The sequence below is a fragment of the Canis aureus genome, chromosome 11 (assembly GCF_053574225.1).
Source record: "Canis aureus isolate CA01 chromosome 11, VMU_Caureus_v.1.0, whole genome shotgun sequence".
Classification (NCBI taxonomy): Eukaryota; Metazoa; Chordata; class Mammalia; order Carnivora; family Canidae; genus Canis; species Canis aureus.
Window position 1 is genome coordinate 38392781 of NC_135621.1, and position 22203 is coordinate 38414983.

A 22203-nucleotide genomic window follows, 5' to 3' on the forward strand; every position below is an offset into this window, starting at 1 on the left:
GGTCAGGATCCTGTCAGCCATGACAGATGGATGGCCATGTGAGAAAAACCCACGAAGTCTCCATGAAGAGAAAGAGCAGCAGAGGCAAAGCCACATGACATTGTCACCCAAGAGCTGTCCGTGACAGAGGACAGCAGGCTGGGTCCCCTAACCCTATCATGCTTGACCCTGGCTAAACCCAGGGACACTAAGCATCCCAAGATCACCTCATCATGGGCCAGTGAAAAGAAGCAGCTTTCCTTGAATGAGTGCACTGTATTGAGGGGGATTTTAACTGATGTGAGCAGCCCTTGCTGACTCCACAGGCTGAAGTCTGATTGTCCCCCTGGTCCCACAATCACCTGATTTAGGGTAGGTACAGATGAGGAGATCATCTGGCTTGGCCTCAAAGTTCTGGATCTGGTTCCAGTTGTCCACAGTGCTAGCCTGCAGGGGGATGCCTGCCACCTCTCTCAGTTGTAGCTGTGCCTCCAATGCTGTGGCCAGGGCCATACTGTCTTGCAATGAGAGGGGAGGTCCCTGTGGGCAGAAGACAGAGGGCACTTTTAAAATAATTGTGGTAAAATACACATAACATAAAATTTACCATTTTAACCATTTTTAAGTACAGTTCAGTGGCATTAAGTACATTCTCATTGTTGTGCAGCCATCACCACCATCCATGTCCAGAACTTTTTCATCTTCCCAAAATGAAACTATGCCATTAAACATGAACTCCCCATTGCCCTTTTACCCCATCCCCTTCCACTTTCAGTCTCTATAGATTGATCTTCTCTAGGTCCTGCATATAAATAGAATCACACACTATTTGTCCTATTGTGACTGGTTTATTTCACTCAGCCAAATGCCTCCAGAGTTCATTCATGCTGTAGCAGGGGTCAGAATCTCCTTTCTTTTTGAGGCTGAATAATGTTCCATCATGTGTATATGTGACATTTTGTTTGTCCATTCATCCATGCATGGAACTTGGGTTAATTCTAATTTTTGGCTTTTGTAAATAATGCTGTTATGAACACTGGTAAGCGAGTATTTTTTCCAAGATCCTACTTATAATTCTTTGGAATTAGAATTGCTGAATCATATGATAATTTTATGTTTTTGAGAACATTAAATTTTTGAGAAATTGCCATGCTGTTTTCTGCAGTAGCTACACCATTTAACATTCCAGAAAGGCACAAGTGTTCCAATTTTGTCACACCCTTGCCTTGCCAACACTAATTATTTTCTGTTTATTATTTTTATTTATTAAGTATATGTTAAAATTTTTTTAATTTCTATGTTAGCCATCCTAATAGGTATGATATGATGTTTCACTGTGGTTTTGATTTTCATTTCCCTAATTATTAGTGATGTTGAGCATCCTTTCATGTGCCTATTTGTCATTCATATATCTCTTTTGGAGAAATATCCACTTAAATTTTCTGCCCATTTCTTAAGTTTTTTTACTATATTTTTTAAATAAATATTTTAATTTATTTATTTATGAGAGACACAGAGAAAGACAGAGGCATAGGCAGAGGGAGAAGCAGGCTCCCTGCAAGGAACCCAATGTGGGACTTGATCCCAGATCCCCAGGATCACTCCTGAGCCCAAGACAGATGCTCAACCACTGAGCCACCCAGGAGTCCCAAGTTTTTTTGCTTTAAATGCACAAAATGAGGAAACCAGGAGAAGTGGGCCATACTACTCCAGAATAATTGGCTATTGAGATAGCCATGTGCTGGGCTTAGTGCCTTGTATAAATAACTCATTTTAACTGGTGCATAAAATGAGTGCCAGGACTTTAGAGCTTTTTAGGAAATGTAAATGCCCTGCAATTACTTGTTTTCGTGTCTAGTTCTCCTGGAGCTCAGGGACCTGGTCTAATCCCCTTTGTAGGTTCAGCATGTAGGGGAAGATCCAGGTGGGAAGGAGAGATGGTATTATAGGACAGGGATTTTGGAGATTTTTGCCTCTGGGTCCTGAATTTCTAGGCTTTCCACTGTTAGGTTGGTATCTTGGTTATAAATCTCTTTTACCTTTTAGGTTCCTTAAAACGTTCTCTGGCTTTAGTTAATCACTTCTGTCTATACAGCAGTAAGTACATCATGATAATAGAAATAAAAAAAAATCATCAAGTTAAGGATTTCTTCTAAGCCATATTCTTTTTTTTTTTTTTTTTCTAAGCCATATTCTTACCTTCAAGTTCCAGCTGAAAATCAGCAGCCCAAAGTTCTGATCAAGGGTCAGTGGGCACATAAAGTACATTCCAAGGAAGCAGGGCAGCATTCCCTGGGTATGGCAATTGCAGAGGCTCAAATTACTACTGTGTCTGAGGCACGCAGGGCCTTCGGGAGGTAAAGTTCCTCTGGGAGCTCTTGGCATCAACACAAGATGGAGCCATTTCTGTGAGAATTGGTACTAAACGGGAACAAGCCCTGTGACCTGGCCTGAGGTGAAAGAAATATAAACAAGGTCAAATGTGGCTTTGACCTCTCTGCAAATCTCAGCTCCCTTGAGTTTATGTGAACTTCAGGGATGTTTGGATGAACACACCGTTCCTTCCTCTGAGCTCACTGCCTAGCGTCTGTGCATGCCTGTCAGTAACTGAGCCTGGTGGCTGAACCTGGCTTTGACGCTGCTGCAGCTCCTCTGGTGCTACAGAGAGTCTAAAACACTTGGACCTGTGGGAAAATGGAACTTGGCTTCAGGAACAGATGCATCCAGCTCCAAATAGACTCTTGCTCCCTTAGTGTTCTCCTTCCTTTGCTTGGCTTCTTAGTCTGACTCACTTTCAGCATGAGGGTGACTGTTCCTGTCTCCAACTAATGTTTTAAGATTAAAAACAGCAATGTTAATGAAAACACCTTCCCTACTACATAGTAAATGCTTAATTTTTTAAAAAGATTTTATTTATTTTATTTATTTATTCATAGAGATTTTATTTATTTATTGAGAGAGAGAGAGAGAGAGAGTGAGAGAGAAAAGCAGAGACACAGGCAGAGGGAGAAGCAGGCTCCATGCAGGGAGCCCCACGTGGGACTCGATTCCGGGTCTCCAGGATCAGGCCCTGGGCTGCAGGCGGCGCTAAACCGCTGCGCCCCAGGGGCAAATGCTTTAAAATGCCTTCTTCCCAAAGTGTATTCAGTCAAACCTGAATGCATAGAGAACGGAAATCTAGAGTCCAGCTATGTGTGTATTTATTTCTACCGTACCTTATCCTAGAGGGCATACTTCCATGGAGGCAGAGTATATTCCCTAATGGCCTTGGCTACCTGAAAATTAGAATCCATCCCTGTGGTAAATAATCTCTGAACCGCTACAGTCCTGCTGACTCCCAATCTTATTTGTGACCTAGTATTTTTCTTCCTGGAATTTAAACCCTGGTCACCCCTCCTGCTAATGTCTTCTTGTCTCCTTTGACTCTGAACCTCCGGATGCTTCTTCATTGACACCTCTTCCTTGTTTTCCAAAGTTTTTTTTTTTTTTTTCTTTCTATAATCTCGATCCATTTTTCTTCGTTCTGCTCTCTTCTCTTTGACAACCTCACTTACTCCAGTGCTGTTAACTCTTGGAACCTTGGCTGACTCATAAGTTCTCAGCATTAACTCACATTAACTGTTTAACTGACAAAACCATAATTTCCAACCACTTGCTAAGTAAGGTTCTGCCAAAATCAGAGCGACCCTGCGCCGCGTGTTTTGCCTGTCACGAGCTGTCTTCTGGTCATGGTAGCACCAGCATACACATCTGAAACATCATCTTGGACTAAGGATGGGGAAGGCCCTCTACTTAACAATATCGGTTATTCATCTAACATATAGTTACGGAATGCAACTGTAAGCAGTGAATAAACCTGTGGTTCTTTCAATCAAAGAATTTCCAGTTAGAAACTGCTCCGCATGTTGGCTTCTTCCACATCCCCCTCAGATGAAGTATGATATTGCAGAACTTTCTAGCAGATCTGTTCACCTCTGGCCTCTTCTTGTTTGGTTTCTCATGCACTTAGCATATAAATTAAGTTTTATGAGTTCAGATCAAGTTATCCCTTGGTTGTTTATGGCCCCAAATCTGAATGCTTTTAACTGAAACGACGTCATATCAAGTTTTACTATAAGAGCACATGAATTAAGGCAGTGTGGTACTTGTGCAAGGACAAATAGTCCAATGAGACAGAAGAGAGAATCCACAAACAGACCCACACAGAGACAGCTACTGGGTTTATGAAGAAGGTGTCACTGCAAAGGAGAAGAGGAAAGCACAACCTTTCCAATAAATAGTGCTTGAAATTGTATATCCATCTGGAAGAAGCTGAATTCTCACCTCATCATATGCCATACCTGAAAACCAATTCTAGGCAGATGGTAGATCTAAATGTGAGAAGTAAAACAATAAAGCTTTTAGAAGGACATGAAAGGATATTTCTATGATCTTTGGAAAAGCCAACCTTTATTAAATAGACTAAAACAAACATCTACCATAAGGAAAACAATCACGAAATTGGATTAAATTAAAGTGAAGAACTATGTTCATCAAAAACACCTTAAGAGAATAAAAAAGGCAATCTACAAAGTAGGAGAGAGTATTTCTCAAAAGAGTCATATCCAGGTTATACACAGAACTCCTTCAAATCCGTGAGGAAAAGACTAACATCCCAAGAGATAAATGGGCTAAAGACTTGAAAGGGTACTTCACAAATATGACATGGCCAAGAAATACATGAAAAGATACTAACATCATTAATTACCAGAGAATAGATCAAATCAATAAATTAAATAAAAAATTAAACCCCCAATACAACTATCCAACCACTAGAATGTGTAAGAGTGAAAAGACAGGATTTGTCAAGTTTTGGGGATGATGAGTAACTAGTATACAATGACAGTTGTCTTTTCTTTTCTTTGTTCTTTTCTGTATTTTCCCAATTTTCAACTGATATGATGCTTTTCTGTAATCAGAATATAATGATATTTTTTCCAGAGAATAGTCTTTTTTTTTTTTTTTAATTTTTAAAATGCTCCTCAGCTCTGCATCTCAACTGAGGGATCTATGTAAACAAATCTGGTGGGTTTACTCTGGTTCTTCAGAGTGCCTGGGGTAATTTAATAGAAACAGATTGTGGAGGGTAAACTGAAGGACGGAATTTTTGACTTCTGAAGGAAGAACTTCAGGAACATGTTTTGGGTTCGTGCCTCACAACAGGTAGAGTGTGGATGACTTCCACGGTGGTGGGGAATTGTACCTCTGAGTCTAATTGAATGGAATCAGTGACAGGGTCTTGGTCACTGCTGCTGTTTCTCGGGCCTCAGTTCTTCTACGAATTCCTATTCTGATATATTTCTTTCCAGAAATTGTGATAGTCATTAAACTTTATAGTTGTATAGGTACACGGCAGACTTACCTAGGATGATATTTTATTTCTATGTACATCTCCATGATGTGGATGTCAGCCAATGAGAGTAGTATTGTTTTTTTTTTGTTTTGTTTTGATGTTATAGTATAGTTCTTTAATGTGTTTATGTTCTGATGAACAAACTTCAATAAACCACCTTAGATCATTGCTAGCATCTTCCTTTCTTTTTATTTTATTTTATTTTTTATTTTTTTTAATTTATTTTTTATTGGTGTTCAATTTACTAACATACAGAATAACCCCAGTGCCCGTCACCCATTCACTCCCACCCCCCGCCCTCCTCCCCTTCTACCACCCCTAGTTCATTTCCCAGAGTTAGCAGTCTTTACGTTCTGTCTCCCTTTCTGATATTTCCCACCCATTTCTTCTCCCTTCCCTTCTATTCCCTTTCACTATTATTTATATTCCCCAAATGAATGAGAACATATAATGTTTGTCCTTCTCCGACTGACTTACTTCACTCAGCATAATACCCTCCAGTTCCATCCACGTTGAAGCAAATGGTGGGTATTTGTCATTTCTAATAGCTGAGTAATATTCCATTGTATACATAAACCACATCTTCTTTATCCATTCATCTTTCGTTGGACACCGAGGCTCCTTCCACAGTTTGGCTATTGTGGCCATTGCTGCTATAAACATCGGGGTGCAGGTGTCCCGGCGTTTCATTGCATCTGTATCTTTGGGGTAAATCCCCAACAGTGCAATTGCTGGGTCGTAGGGCAGGTATATTTTTAACTCTTTGAGGAACCTCCACACAGTTTTCCAGATTGGCTGCACCAGTTCACATTCCCACCAACAGTGTAAGAGGGTTCCCTTTTCTCCGCATCCTCTCCAACATTTTTGGTTTCCTGCCTTGTTAATTTGCCCCATTCTCACTGGTGTGAGGTGGGATCTCATTGTGGTTTTGATTTGTATTTCCCTGATGGCAAGTGATGTGGAGCATTTTCTCATGTGCTTGTTGGCCATGTCTATGTCTTCCTCTGTGAGATTTCTGTTCATGTCTTTTGCCCATTTCATGATTGGATTGTTTGTTTCTTTGGTGTTGAGCTTAATAAGTTCTTTACAGATCTTGGAAACTAGCCCTTTATCTGATATGTCATTTGCAAATATCTTCTCCCATTCTGTAGGTTGTCTTTGAGTTTTGTTGACTGTATCCTTTGCTGTGCAAAAGCTTCTTATCTTGATGAAGTCCCAATAGTTCATTTTTGCTTTTGTTTCTTTTGCCTTCGTGGATGTATCTTGCAAGAAGTTGCTGTGGCCGAGTTCAAAAAGGGTGTTGCCTGTGTTCTTCTCTAGGATTTTGATGGAATCTTGTCTCACATTTAGATCTTTCATCCATTTTGAGTTTATCTTTGTGTATGGTGAAAGAGAGTGGTCTAGTTTCATTCTTCTGCATGTGGATGTCCAATTTTCCCAGCACCATTTATTGAAGAGACTGTCTTTTTTTCCAGTGGATAGTCTTTCCTCCTTTGTCGAATATTAGTTGACCATAAAGTTCAGGGTCCACTTCTGGGTTCTCTATTCTGTTCCACTGATCTATGTGTCTGTTTTTGTGCCCGTACCACACTGTCTTGATGACCACAGCTTTGTAGTACAACCTGAAATCTGGCATTGTGACGCCCCAGCTATGGTTTTCTTTTTAAAATTCCCCTGGCTATTCGGGGTCTTTTCTGATTCCACACAAATCTTAAAATAATTTGTTCTAACTCTCTGAAGAAAGTCCATGGTATTTTGATAGGGATTGCATTAAACGTGTATATTGCCCTGGGTAACATTGACATTTTCACAATATTAATTCTGCCAATCCATGAGCATGGAATATTTTTCCATCTCTTTGTGTCTTCCTCAATTTCTTTCAGAAGTGTTCTATAGTTTTGAGGGTATAGATCCTTTACCTCTTTGGTTAGGTTTATTCCTAGGTATCTTATGCTTTTGGGTGCAATTGTAAATGGGATTGACTCCTTAATTTCTCTTTCTTCAGTCTCATTGTTAGTGTATAGAAATGCCACTGACTTCTGGGCATTGATTTTGTATCCTGCCACGCTTCCAAATTGCTGTATGAGTTCTAGCAATCTTGGGGTGGAGCTGTTTTTTGGGTTTTTTATGTAGAGTATCATGTCATCGGCGAAGAGGGAGAGTTTGACTTCTTCTTTGCCAATTTGAATGCCTTTAATGTCTTTTTGTTGTCTGATTGCTGAGGCTAGGACTTCCAGTACTATGTTGAATAGCAGTGGTGAGAGTGGACATCCCTTCTTGTTCCTGATCTTAGGGGAAAGGCTCCCAGTGCTTCCCCACTGAGAATGATATTTGCTGTGGGCTTTTCATAGATGGCTTTTAAGATGTCGAGGAATGTTCCCTCTATCCCTACACTCTGAAGACTTTTGATCAGAAATGGATGCTGTATTTTGTCAAATGCTTTCTCTGCATCTAATGAGAGGATCATATGGTTCTTGGTTTTTCTCTTGCTGATATGATGAATCACATTGATTGTTTTACAGGTGTTGAACCAGCCTTGTGTCCCAGGGATAAATCCTACTTGGTCATAGTGAATAATTTTCTTAATGTATTGTTGGATCCTGATGGCCAGTATCTTGTTGAGAATTTTTGCATCCATGTTCATCAGGGATATTGGTCTGTAATTCTCCTTTTTGGTGGGGTCTTTGTCTGGTTTTGGAATTAAGGTGATGCTGGCCTCATAGAACGAATTTGGAAGTACTCCATCTCTTTCTATCTTTCCAAACAGCTTTAGGAGAATAGGTATGGTTTCTTCTATAAACGTTTGATAAAATTCCCCTGGGAAGCCATCTGGCCCTGGACTCTTGTGTCTTGGGAGGTTTTGGATGACTGCTTCAATTTCCTCCCTGGTTATTGGCCTGTTAAGGTTTTCTATTTCTTCCTGTTCCAGTTTTGGTAGTTTGTGGCTTTCCAGGAATGCGTCCATTTCTTCTAGATTGCCTAATTTATTGGCGTATAGCTGTTCATGTTTTTAAAATCGTTTGTATTTCCTTGGTGTTGGTAGTGATCTCTCCTTTCTCATTCATGATTTTATTAATTTGAGTCTTCTCTCTCTTCTTTTTAATAAGGCTGGCTAATGGTTTATCTATCTTATTAATTCTTTCAAAGAACCAACTCCTGGTTCTGTTGATCTGTTCCACAGTTCTTCTGGTCTCGATTTCGTTGAGTTCTACTCAAAACTTTATTAACTCCCTTCTTCTCTTGGGTGTAGGATCTATTTGCTGTTTTTTCTCTAGCTCCTTTACGTGTAAGGTTAGCTTTTGTATTTGAGTTCTTTCCAGTTTTTGAATGGATGCTTGTATTGCCATGTATTTCCCCCTTAGGACTGCTTTTGCTGCATCCCAAAGATTTTGAACGGTTGTATCTTCATTCTCATTAGTTTCCATGAATGTTTTTAATTCTTCCTTAATTTCCTGGTTGACCCTTTCATCTTTTAGCAGGATGGTCCTTAACCTCCACGTGTTTGAGGTCCTTCCAAACTTCTTGTTGTGATTTAGTTCTAATTTCAAGGCATTATGGTCTGAGAATATGCAGGGGACGATCCCAATCTTTTGGTATCGGTTCAGACCCGATTTGTGACCCAATATGTGGTCTATTCTGGAGAAAGTTCCATGTGCACTTGAGAAGAATGTGTATTCAGTTGAGTTTGGATGTAAAGTTCTGTAGATATCTGTGAAATCCATCTGGTCCAGTGTATCATTTAAAGCTCTCGTTTCTTTGGAGATGTTGTGCTTAGAAGACCTATCGAGTATAGAAAGAGCTAGATTGAAGTCACCAAGTATAAGTGTATTATTATCTAAGTATTTCTTCACTTTGGTTAATAATTGATTGATATATTTGGCAGCTCCCACATTTGGGGCATATATATTGAGGATTGTTAAGTCCTCTTGTTGAATAGATCCTTTAAGTATGATATAGTGTCCCTCTTCATCTCTCACTACAGTCTTCGGGGTAAATTTTAGTTTATCTGATATAAGGATGGCTACCCCTGCTTTCCTTTGAGGACCATTCGAATGGTAAATGGTTCTCCAACCTTTTATTTTCAGGCTGTAGGTGTCCTTCTGTCTAAAATGAGTCTCTTGTAGACAGCAAATAGATGGGTCCTGCTTTTTTATCCAGTCTGAAACCCTGCGTCTTTTGATGGGGTCATTAAGCCCGTTCACATTCAGAGTTACTATTGAGAGATATGAGTTTAGTGTCATCATGGTATCTATTCAGTCCTTGTTTTTGTGGAATGTTCCACTGAACTTCTTCTTAAAGGGGAATTTATGAGTCCCCCTTAAAATTTCTTGCAGAGCTGGTTTGGAGGTCACATATTCTTTTAGTTGCTGCCTGTCTTGGAAGCTCTTTATCTCTCCTTCCATTTTGAATGAGAGCCTTGCTGGATAAAGTATTCTTGGTTGCATGTTCTTCTCATTTAGGACCCTGAATATATCCTGCCAGCCCTTTCTGGCCTGCCAGGTCTCTGTGGAGAGGTCTGCTGTTACCCTAATACTCCTCCCCATTAAAGTCAGGGATTTCTTGTCTCTTGCTGCCTTAAGGATCTTCTCTTTATCTTTGGAATTTGCAAGCTTCACTATTAAATGTCGAGGTGTTGAACGGTTTTTATTGATTTTAGGGGGGGATCTCTCTATTTCCTGGATCTGAATGCCTGTTTCCCTTCCCAGATTAGGAAAGTTTTCAGCTAGAATTTGTTCAAATACATATTCTGGCCCTCTGTCCCTTTCGGCATCTCGGGAACACCAATTAAATGTAGGTTTTTCTTCCTCAGGCTGTCGTTTATTTCCCTTAATCTATCTTCATGGTCTTTTAATTGTTTGTCTCTTTTTTCCTCAGTTTCCCTCTTTGCTATCAACTTGTCTTCTATGTTACTCACTTGTTCTTCCACCTCATTAACCCTCGTCGTTAGGACTTCTAGTTTGGATTGCATCTCATTCAATTGATTTTTAATTTCTGCCTGATTAGCTCTAAATTCTGCAGTCATGAAGTCTCTTGAGTCCTTTATGCTTTTTTCTAGAGCCACCAGTAGCTGTAAAATAGTGATTCTGAATTGGCTTTCTGACACTGAATTGTAATCCAGATTTTGTAACTCTGTGGGAGAGAGGACTGTTTCTGATTTTTTCTTTTGAGGTGAGGTTTTCCTTCTAGTCATTTTGCTCAGTGCAGAGTGGCCAAAAGCAAGTTGTATTGGGAAAAGGAGAAAAAGAGAGGAGAGAAAGAAGGAAAGAAAAGAGAAAGAGAAAAAAAGGAAGAAAAAAAACGAAAAAAAAAAAAAGAAGAAAAAGAGAAAGAAAAAGAAAGAAAGGAGAAAAAAGGGGGGTGGGGGAAGGAAACAAATCAAAAAGCAAAAAAAAAAAAAAAAAAGAACCACAGGGGAGTATCTTCTGATTCTGTGTACTTTAAGTCCCTTGACTTCTCCTGGAAGTTGTCCGTCTAGCTGGTCTTCTGGGGGAGGGGCCTGTTGTGCTGATTTTCAGGTGTTAGCACTTGGGGGAGCTACTGTGCCCCTGCCTGGTGCAGGGCTCAGTGGGGGTTGTTTACCCTATGAGGCCCCAGGAGGAACAACCCCAGTGGCGGGGCCAGCTCTGGAGCCCTGGAGTCAGCCCCCGCAGTAGCTCCAGAGCTCTCCGTCTGCAGGGCCTGGAGGCTCCGGGGCGGGGCCGCTGATCTGCTCAGCTCGGGGCAGGAGCGTCCTCGCTGTCCTGGGCCCTCCCGGCCTCTGCCTGTCCCGGGGGAGGCCGGATCCTGGGCTGTGTCCGGCGCCCTGTGCTCCGGGGCCTGCGCTGTTGGATTCGCGCTCCCGGCCCGCAGCCCCCTCCGCGGAGCCGCCGCCCGAGCCCCCCCGAGCTGCTCCTGGAACCGCGCAGCCCCCTCCGCACGGAGCCTCTTCCTCTGCCCGAGCCCGTCCGAGCTGCTCCCGGGGCCGTGCAGCCCCCTCCGCGGAGCCGCCGCCCGAGCCCCCCAGAGCTGCTCCTGGAACCGCGCAGCCCCCTCCGCACGGAGCCTCTTCCTCCGCCCGAGCCCCTCCGAGCTGCTCCCGCCCCGCAGCCCCCTCCGCGGAGCCGCCCCCGAGCCCCTCCGAGCTGCTCCGGGTCCCGCGGTGCGCGCTGCAGCCCTTAGGGAGCTCGGCGCACTCTCCTGGGCGCGCAGTTGCTGTTACTGTCCCAGGGAACCCGAGGGCATCCCCGCCCTCCTGGGTCCTGCTCCACCTCCCCGCGAGCCCCTTTCCCCCGGGAAGGTCGGTGCAGCTCCTGCTTCTCCGGGACGGGGCTCTCCTGTCCTGGGGACACTCGCCCCGGCCTCAGCCCGGCTCCTCGCGGGGCCCCTCCCCCTTGGAGGCCTTTGTTTCTTTATTTCTTTTTTCCCCGTCTTCCTACCTTGATAGAAGCACAAACTCTTCTCACTGTAGCATTCCAGGTGTTCTCTCTAATTCTCAGGCCGAATTCATAGATTTTCAGGATAATTTGAAGGTTTTCTAGGTAATTTGGTGGAGACAGGTGATTTGGGGACCCTGCTCTTCCGCCATCTTGCCCCTCCTCCCCTTTCTTTAAATTAAAATATTTTTATGACATTTCATGATGATGGCACAATAATATATCATATAATTGGCACCATTCTAAGAACCTCACATTTTTAAAACTTAAAAAAATATTTTATTTATTCATTTGAGAGAGAGAGAGAGAGAGAGAGAGAGAGAGAGAGAACAAGTAGGAGGGAGCAGCAGGCAGAGGGAGAGGGAGAAGCAGACTCCCCATGGAGCAGAGAGCCCAGTGTGGGGAACATGACCTGAGCCGAAGGCAGACATTTAACCAACTGTGCCACTCAGGTACCCCTCAGATTTTTAACTATTTAATTTAGACCTTTAAATTAATGTGAGGTGGCTGCTACTACTGTTGTCACAGCACAATGACACTGAGGGACTTGAGGAGTAAATACCCTACTCTGGATCACAGCAACAGAGCCACAATTTGAACCCTAGCAGGATGCATCCCTAGTGCAGGCTTTTAAACACCAGTACAGCATGTTTTAAGTCCAACTTCTATAGCTTTGTTTTCTGGTGATTGTAAAGTAGCACTGGTACAACATGAGGAATATTTCAGATTGGGTCACTTTTTTTTGAGGTCAGAGCTCCAGCCTCAATATCTGGACACAAAGGGCCACAGATACTTTCTCAAAGAACAGCCTACTCCTGAGTCCCTTCCCCATATGTTCTCTGGGTCACATCTCTAAATCACTTATAATTCATCTTCTCCTTCAAAGGAATTGTTTGCTCATCTTTGTAGTCTTATACATTAAGTGTAAAGGATACTTTGATATTTCAGAGTGTGGAGCAATATCACTGTTTAAAAACTTTTCTTTTCCAGAGGAACTGAAGAATATTTTTCTAAAAAAGACCTACAAATGGCCAACAAGTACATGAAAAGATGCTCAACATCACTAATCATCAGGGGAATACAAATCAAAATCATAATAAGATGTTACCTCATACCTGTTAGAATGGCTATTATCAAACAGAGAAGAAATAGCAAGTGCTGGCAAGTATGTTAAAAAAAAGGAACTTGTGTACTGTTGGTGTGAATGTAAATTGGCACAGCCACTGTGGAAGACAATATAGTTTCCTCAAAACATTAAAAATAGAACTACCTTATGATTTAGTAATTCCACTTCTGGGTATATATCCAAAGAAAATGAAAAAAGAATATTGAAGAGACATCTCTATTCCATGTTTTTTTGTAGCATTATTCACAATAGCCATGACCTGGAAATGACCAAAGTGTCCATCAACAGATGAATGGATAAAGAAGAAGGGACACACACATACACACACACATTGAAATATTATTCAGTTATGAGAAAGAAGGAAACACTGCCATTTGTGACAACATGGAATGACCTTCAGCACGTTATGCTAACTAAAATAAGTCAGATAAAGACAACTACTGCATGATTTCACATATATGTGAAATCTAAAAAACCGAACTATTTGAGAGCAGAATGGTGATTACCAAGGTCTGGAGGGTAGAGAAAATGTCAAGGGGTATAAACTTCCAAATGTAAGATGAATAATTTCTGGGTATCTAATGTACAGCACTGTGAGTATAGTTAACAATAATGTATTATGAATTTGAAAGTTGTTAAAAGAGAGTACACCTTAAATTTTCTCTCCTCCAAAAAGTAATAGTAATTATGTCACTTAATGGAGGTGTTAGCTAATGCTATGGTGGTAATCATTTTGAAACATGTAAGTGTATGTAGTGTGTTGACACTATATGCCTTGCACTTACATAAAGTAATATGTCAAGTATATGTCAATAAAGGTGGGAAGTAATTAAATAAAAAAGAAGTAAAAAACCGTTTCTCTTAGGAGTCAAGTGCACCTGAACTTTACTTTTGTTTTTCAAGTGGCTAACAATCTAACCCCCTTTCAAAATTAATAACATATTTCATTTTCAATATTTTAATCCATTTCATTTAAAAGACTAATAGAAGAGCTGCAAATACAATCTCTCTCCGTTTTTATAATTACTTACAGTTGGTGTTTAAAGGCAAGTGGTATATCTTCAGGCAAGGAAGTCGGGGACCAGATCTAGATATTCCTTAGAGACTTTTACCAGGCTTCACCTTTAGGCTGTTTGAGCAACTTGATCCAGGATAAAATGGCAACATGGAGGTCCATTCACCACTGATCCCACTATGGAGGCATGTGGCTACATTTTTGGCAATCGTGTAGCCTGTAGGGTTGCAATTCATTTGTCACCCTATTTAGGGCCCTAATCAAAAAGTTTACTTTTGATAGCATTGAACACACCTAGGTATACAGAGTCAGGGTTGGGTTTCTGTTCAAAGTGCAACACAAGGTGAATTAATTCCTAACTGTGGAAGGAAATGACTGAATGAACATTCTTCCATGAAAATCAGACCACAGTGAGAGGACAGAGCACTCTCTCAAGCTTGAATTACCATATGATCCAGCAATTCTACTAGTGTGTATTTATCCCAAGGAAACAAAACACTAACTCAAAAAGATATATAGACATTCATGTACACTGATTTTTGTATCATTATTTAAAATATTCAAGTGTTCATTGGTGGATGAATGGATAGAGAAAATGTGATTTACATATACACACTGGAAAATTATTCAGACATAGAAAAGGGAAATATTGCCATTTGTGACAACATGGATGGACCTTGAGGCTATTATGCTAAGTGAAACAAAACAGAGAAATACAAATACTATATCTTCCTTATATGTGGAATCTTTTAAAAAAAGTCTTTATTTATTTATTTATGAGAGACACAGAGAGAGAGGCAGAGACATAAGCAGAGGGAGAAGCAGGCTTCCCATGGGGAGCCTGATGTGGGACTTGATCCCCGGACTTGGGATAACACCCTGAGCCGAAGGCAGATGCTCAACCACTGAGCCACCCAAGTATCCCAATGTGGAATCTTAAAAAAAAGAAAAAAGAGAACTCAACAAATTCAACCCACAGATAGAACAAACTAGTGGTTGTCAGAGGTGGAGCATGTGAGATGGGCAAAATGGGTGAAGGTGGAAGTGGTCAAAAAACACAAACTTCTAGTTATAAAATAAGTAAGTCCTAGAATGTAATATACAGCATGGTGACTGTAGTTAATAATACTGTACTGCGGGGATCCCCGGGTGGCGCAGCGGTTTGGCGCTTGCCTTTGGCCCAGGGCGCGATCCTGGAGACACGGGATCGAATCCCACGTCGGGCTCCCGGTGCATGGAGCCTGCTTCTCCCTCTGCCTCTCTCTCTCTCTCTCTCTCTCTCTGTGTGACTATCATAAGTAAAAAAAAAAATAATAATACTGTACTGCATATATGAAAGTTGCTAAGAAAGTAGATCTTAAAAATTCTCAACACAAGAAACAATTTATAATTATGTGTGGTAATGGATATTAACTAGCTTTATTGTGGTGATTATTTCACAATACTATGGAATCATGTTGTACACCTGGTACTAATACAATGTTGTACATCAATTATGTCTCAATTAAAACAACCAACCAACCAAACAAAAGGGCCTGTGTCCTTGTCTCAGAAGAAGTGGAAGTGGTGTTGGGCCATGCTTTCCATTGTATAGCCCTAGGCAGAGATGAACAGAGGTTCAAGCAGAGGGTGACCACCAGTGGGAGAGACATAACACAGAATTCTGGGGGGTCTGTGTCCAGGACAAGCATACACTGCTTGTTTCTCCCCCATCAAATCCACTCTCTGAGGAGGAATATAACATATCGATCTTTTTCATTTCTTTTGGGTGTATACATAAAATTGTATACATGGGGAGGGGATAATACTAAACATTCAAATAAGATAAGTGTTTAAAAACAATAAAATAATTTTAAAAATTTCAAGTATTTCCTTAAGAGAATTCAGCACTACAAGCTACATGCACTTTCTTTTTTCTTTTTTTTTTTTTTGCATGCACTTTCTGAGTTGTTCATATCATTGAGGCAGCTTTTCTTCTTTTAAAACATCAGGAAATGCATTATGACATATAAATAGATGCAACTGCCCTTAAGATTTCAATCTTATGGGTTTTCTTTAAATTAAAACTCACACACAAAAAATAAATAAATAAATTAAAACTCACAAAGTGCATAATTAATGTTTATCAAAAAGACCCTATTAAATTTGTTACTCTAGCAAGAGGTTTCCACGCTTAATACTTAGTGGCTTATTTGACCGAATTAGGTCTTTTCAGGGGGAAAAAAAGATAAGCCACCGCAAAACATTTAGTTTGAAATGTATTCTAATATTTTCTTAGAAATAAAAATTTATTGAGGAAAGGGGTTATCATAAGGGAAAGAAAGCAAAAACACCAGAAAGATCAAGAATTTTCAAAGAACAAGCACCACAAAGGAAGCTTGCATTTTGTTCTATAATATTCATCAATGTATTTTTCTTACTTCAAGTAGTCTACTTCATCAAATTCTGAATCATCTTCTGAATCACTATATTCCACAGCAGTACAGCAGGACAGGATGGTGGCAACATGATTTTCAATGTGTTCATGTATAGTTCTTGTTTCATCCTGCTCTTTTACTTTTCATACTGGATACATTTTTGTATTGCTTCCAGAAATACATTCTGAGTATTACAGATTATGGACATGATTGATCAGTGACACTTTGGCTCAGAAACAGATATAACTTGCAGTGTCAGGGAGGGGAGGCATTAATGGAACATAGGGACTTGGGGCAGAGGTAGGTGATGTTGGATGCAGCCTAGAGGGAAGTTGAGCGAGAGTTCCAACTATGACAAGTGAAGATGGTCAAACACCAGGTAGAGACAGAGGGGAGGTGGTGGGTAGAGGCAACCCTTGGACTTCACCTTGTGGATTGGATGAACTAGGGCAGTCTTACATGCTGGGTTGGGTCTAACTACTGGTGGGGAAGGGGAGGGCTGTACTATGATAGGTATGATGGGGGAAGAACTCTGGGGCAATCTGAAGAGGGGCTTGTTTGTAAGCAACACCAACTGACCATGGTTAAGTTAGACACAAATATTTTATTTAAATACAGGTTAGCTCACAAAACCAAAAGAAAAGAGAAAGAACTAGGGCAAGAAGTGAAGCAGCTCTAAGAATCTAGGTAGAATACCTAAGGAAAAATCTCTCTTCAGGGCACTTCTCTCAAGTTAAGTGAGCACCAAGTAAATCCAGTGTCTGCTCATACTTAAAATTCTAAAGCTAAGTATCTGACTGGCTTAGTTTGGCTCATGTTTTTACCCTTTTTCCAGAGAAAGGTGGGGTTCTTTGATGGCTAATCCCATGAAATAGTATACACTTGAGGGCGGGAAGTTTGTCAAAGCAAAATTGAGATGGTAATAGGAGAAGAAGGAATTAGTGTTGGAAAAGTGAGAACAACAGGTGTGTATTAGGAAGGAATAAGATAAATACATAAACAGGAATAATTGAAGGGACCATGTTATAAGTACCATAGAAGAGATATAAATAAAATACTTTGAAGAGTCTGAGGAAGGAAACATACACACACACACAAACGGTGGTGGCCCATCATGAAAAATTGCACAAAAGAAATCACATGTAAGTTCCTCTTTCAAAGGAAAAGAAAGAAGTCTCGTGATTAGAGGTAGTGGGACAGATAGGATTCTGACTGAGGAAACAGTCTCATTAAAGAGGAGGAGCTTGGGAGGTGTTAGGTCTGTTTGGGAGAATAGACTAATCCTGTTTGACTTGAACAGTGAGCAGCAATTTTCCAACATGTGCTCTGGGGATCCCTGGTGATCATTGAGACTCTATACAGGGTGTGTGAGATCAAAACTGTTTTTATAATTATAAATGATGTTTGCATTTTACAGACTCATTTTCTTTAGGAGTGTACAGTGCAGTTTTCTGGAGCTATAGTATCTGTGATGATGCCATTATTTTGACAACAAATGGGGTAATGGAATGAGTATTAGGTATTCCTGTGTTTTAAACATTTCTTGGTTTTATTTTTTTTATTTCTCAGCTTTAATTTCTAATATGGGAAATATTGTTAGAAATATTTCATTTATGTAATAAATGAAACCTATTTGGGGTTCTCAAAAGTTTTTGAAAAATATTTTCTTTCTTTATTGGAGGGAAAGGGTGACAGAGTACAAATAGGGGGAGTAGCAGAGGGAGAGAGACAAGCGGGCTCCCCTGCTGAGCAGGGACCCTGATGCAGGGGGCTCAATCCCAGGACCCTGAGATCATGACCTGAGCCCAAGGCAGATGCTTAACCGATTAAGCCATCCAGGCACCCCTCAATAGTTGTTTAATATTTAAATTCAATTTGATTAACATATAATGTATTGTTAATTTCAGGGGTAGAATTTAGTGATTCATCAGTTGCATATAACACCCCATACTACATCAAGTGTCTTCCTTAATGCCCACCACCCAATTATCCCATCTCCCATCCCCTTCCCCTCCAACAACCCTCAGTTTATTCCTTATTCTTAAGAGTCTCTTATGGTTTGCCTTCCTCTCTGTGTTTATCTTGTTTTATTTTCCCTTCCCTTCCCCTATGTTCATCTAGTTTGTTTCTTAAACTCCACATATGGGTGAAATCATATGGCATTTGTCTTTCTCTGACTGACTTATTTTCCTTAGGATAATACACTCTAGTTCCATCCATGTCACTGCAAATGGCAAGATTTCATTCTTTCTGATGGCTAATATTCCATTGCCTGTGTAGACCACATCTTCTTTATCCATTCATCTGTGCATGGACTTCTGGGCTCTTTCCATAGTTTGGCTATTGTGGACATTGCTGCTATAAACATCGGGGTGCATGTCGTGCCCCTTTGAATCACTATTTTTGTTTCCTTTGGATCAATACCTAGTAGTGAAATTACTGGGTCCTAGGGTAGTTCTATTTTTAACTTTTTCAGAAACCTCCATACTGTTTTCCAGAGTGGCTGCACCAGTTTGCATTCCCACCGAACAGTGTAAGAGGGTTACTCTTTTTCTACATCCTCGCCAACATTTCGTATTTTTTGAGTTGTTAATTTTAGGCATTCTGACCAGTTTGAGGTGGTATCTTATTGTGGTTCTGATTTGTATTTTCCTGATGATGAATGATGTTGAGCATTTTTTCATGTGCCTGTTGGCCATTTATATGTCTTCTTTGGAGAAATGTCTGTTCCTGTCTTCTACCCATTTCTTGGCTGGATTTTTTTGTTGTTCGGATGGTTAGTTTCTAAGTTCTTTATAGATTATGGACACTAGCTTTATCTGATATGATTTTTGCAAAATCTTCTCCCATTCTGTAGGCTGCCATTTAGTTTTGTTGATTGTTTCCTTTGCTGTGCAAAGATTTATATCCTAATGAAGTCCCAACAATTCATTTTGCTTTTGTTTCCCTTGTCTTTGGAAACATGTCTAGCAAAAAAAATTGCTGTGGCCCAGGACTAAGAGGTTTTTGCCTGTGTTTTCCTCTAGGATTTTGATGGATTCCTGTCTCACAGGTATTTCATTCATTTTCAGTTTATCTTTGTGTATAGTGTAAAAGACAATGGTCCACTTTCATTCTTCTGTGTGTAGTTGGTCCCATTTTCCTGACACCATTTGTTGTAGAGACTGTCTTTTTTCCATTGGATTTCTTTCATAAATGTTCTATAGTTTTCAGAGTATAGATCTTTTGCCTCTTTGATTAGGTTTATTCCTAGGTATCATGTAGTTTTTGGTGCAATTATAAATGGGATTGCTTCTTTGATTTCTCTTTCTTCTGTATCATTGTTAGTGTATTGGAATGCAACTGAGGTCTGTGTGCTGATTCTATAGTCTGTGACATTGCTGAATTCCTGTATGAGTTGTAACAATTTTTGGGTGGAGACTTTGGGTTTTCTGTGTGTGTGTGTTTTAAGATTTTATTTATTTATTTGGTAGAGAGAGAGAGAGAGAGAGGGAGAGAGAACAAGTAGGTGGTGGCAGGCAAAGGGCGAGGGAGAAGCCCTGATGTGGGACTTGATCCCATGATCCTAGGATCATGATGTAAGCCAAAAGCAGATGCTTAACTGAGTGAGCCACCCAGGCACTGTTGGGTTTTCTACATAGAGTATTATGTCATTGTTAAGAGTGAAAGTTTGACTTCTTCTTTGCTGATCTGATTGCCTTTTATTTCTTTTTGTTGTCTGATTTCTGAGGCTAGGACTTCCAGTACTGTATAAGCAGCAGTGGTGAGAGTGGACATCCTTGCCGTGTTCCTGACCTTAGGGAAAAGGTTCTCATTTTTTCTCCATTGAAGATATTAGCTGTGGGTCTTTCATATATTGCCTTTATGATATTAAGGAATGTCCCCTAAATCCCTACACTGTGGATGGTTTTTATCCAGAAAGAATGCTGTATTTTGTCAAATGCATTTCTACATCTATTGAGAGAATCATATGGTTCTAATCCTTTCTTTTATTAATGTGGTTTAGCGTATTGGTTGATTTGTGGATGTTGAACCATCCCTGTAGCCCAGGAATAAATCCCACTTGGTCGTGGTGAACAATCCTTTTAATGTACTGTTGGATATGATTAGCTAGAATCTTGTTGAAAATTTTTGTATCCATATTCATCAAGAATATTGGTCTGTAATTCTCATTTTTAGAGGAGTCTCTGGTTTTGGGAATCAAAGTAATGCCAAGCTCCTTTAGATGTAAAGTTAGGTGTAATGTGGGAACCACTGGTATAGACCAAATGAATAGAGACATGGAAATACGCTGTGGTGGCTTTTTTAGTAAGGTGAGACTTTTCTTGCTTCTTGAGGAAGGCCTGTAGTGCTATATACTCCCCTCTTAGGAACACATTTGCTGTATCCCAAAGGTTTTGAACTGTTGTGTTTTCATTTTCATTTGTTTCCACATATTTTAAAAAATGTTCTTTAATTTCCTGGCTGACTCATTTAATCTTTAGCAGGATATTCTTCAGCTTCTGTGTATTTATGGCCCTTCCAAGTTTTTTCTTGTGGTTAACTTCAAGTTTCATAGCACTGTGGTCTGAAAATATGCATGGTATGATGTCAATCATGTTGTAGTGGTTGAGGACTGAGCTGTGACCCAGTATACGATCTATCCTGGAGAATGTTCCATATACACATGAAAAAATGTGTATTCTGGGGGTGCCTTGGTGGTTCAATTGGTTAAGTGTCTGTCTTCAGTTCAGGTCATGAACTCGGGGTTCTGGGATGAAGCCTGGCATCAGGCTTCCTGCTCAGCAAGGAGGCTGCTTCTCTCTCTTTCTCCCTCTGCCCCTACCCACTGCTTGTTCTCTCTCCCTCTCTCTCTCTCTCTCTCTCTAAAATAAATAAGTAAAATTAAAAAAAAAAAAGAATGTGAGGACACCTGGGTAGCTCAGCGGTTGAGCACCTGCCTCTGGCTCAGGGTGTGATCCCGTGGTCTCAGGATCAAGTCTCACATCGGGCTCCTTGCCTGGAGCCTGCTTCTCCCTCTGCCTACGTCTCTGCCTTCTTCTCTCTGTGTCTTTCATGAATAAATGAATAAAATCTTTTTCAAAAAAAGAATGTGTATTTTGCTGCTTTAGAATGAAATGCTCTGAATATATCTGGTTGAGTCCATCTGGTCCAGTGTGTATTCAAAGCCCTTGTTTCCTTATTGATATTCTGCTTAGATGATCTATCTGTCCATTACTGTGAGTAGGATGTTAAAGTCCCCTACTATTATTTTGATCAATGAGTTTCTTTAAGTTTGTTATTCATTGATTTATACATTTGGCTACTGTCAAATAAGGGACATGAATATTTATAATTGTTAGATGTTCTTTTTGGACAGACTTCTTTATTATGATATAATGTCCTTCATCTCTTATTATAATCTTTGGCTTAAAATCTAGTTTGTCTGATATAAGAATGGCTACTCCAGCTTTCTTTTGATTTGCATTAGCATGATAAAGTTTCCCCACCCCCTCATTTTCAATCAGGAAGTATCTCTGGGTCTAATGAGTCTCTTGGCAGCAACATATTGATGGGTATTTTTTTAAGTCTATTTTGATACCCTATGTCTTTTGATTAGAGCATTTAGCCTATTTACATTCAGAGTAATTATTGAAAGATATGAATTTAGTGCCATTGTATTACCTGTAAAGTCGTCGTTTTTGTAGTTTGTCTCTGTTCTAGTCTTTGTTACTTTTGGTCTCTCTTTCCACTCAAAGAGTCCCCTCAATATTTCTTGCAGGGCTGGTTTAATGTTCATGAATTCCTTTAGATTTTGTCTTGGAAACTCTTTATCTCTCCTTCTATTCTGAATGGCAGCCTTGCTGGATAAAGTATTCTTG

General features: G+C 40.3%; 1 protein-coding gene and 1 long non-coding RNA gene across 7 annotated transcripts in view; one reads left to right on the plus strand and one right to left on the minus strand.

Annotated features, from left to right (window-relative positions):
• The window catches only part of LOC144323906 (uncharacterized), a 137906-nt gene extending 124328 nt beyond the window's left edge, over positions 1 to 13578 (plus strand). For 4 of the 5 annotated variants that reach the window (XR_013389255.1, XR_013389251.1, XR_013389254.1 and 1 more), the window contains one exon: positions 12775 to 13578. This is a non-coding gene — a long non-coding RNA (uncharacterized LOC144323906). Of the gene's footprint in view, position 1; positions 907 to 12774 lie in introns of those variants that run through there. The other variant, XR_013389253.1, reaches the window with a different exon arrangement.
• SULT1C2 (sulfotransferase family 1C member 2) overlaps positions 1 to 14167 on the minus strand; it is a 29233-nt gene extending 15066 nt beyond the window's left edge. The window contains exons 1-3 of one of the 2 annotated variants that reach the window (XM_077914870.1): positions 13942 to 14167; positions 2179 to 2429; positions 342 to 519 (exon numbers count right to left, since the gene is read on the minus strand). In XM_077914870.1, coding sequence (XP_077770996.1) covers positions 342 to 519; positions 2179 to 2364 — 364 coding nt within the window. In that variant the 5' untranslated portion in view covers positions 2365 to 2429; positions 13942 to 14167. The remainder of the gene's footprint in view (positions 1 to 341; positions 520 to 2178; positions 2430 to 13941) is intronic. The other variant, XM_077914871.1, reaches the window with a different exon arrangement.
• Between the last annotated feature and the right edge of the window lie 8036 nt (positions 14168 to 22203).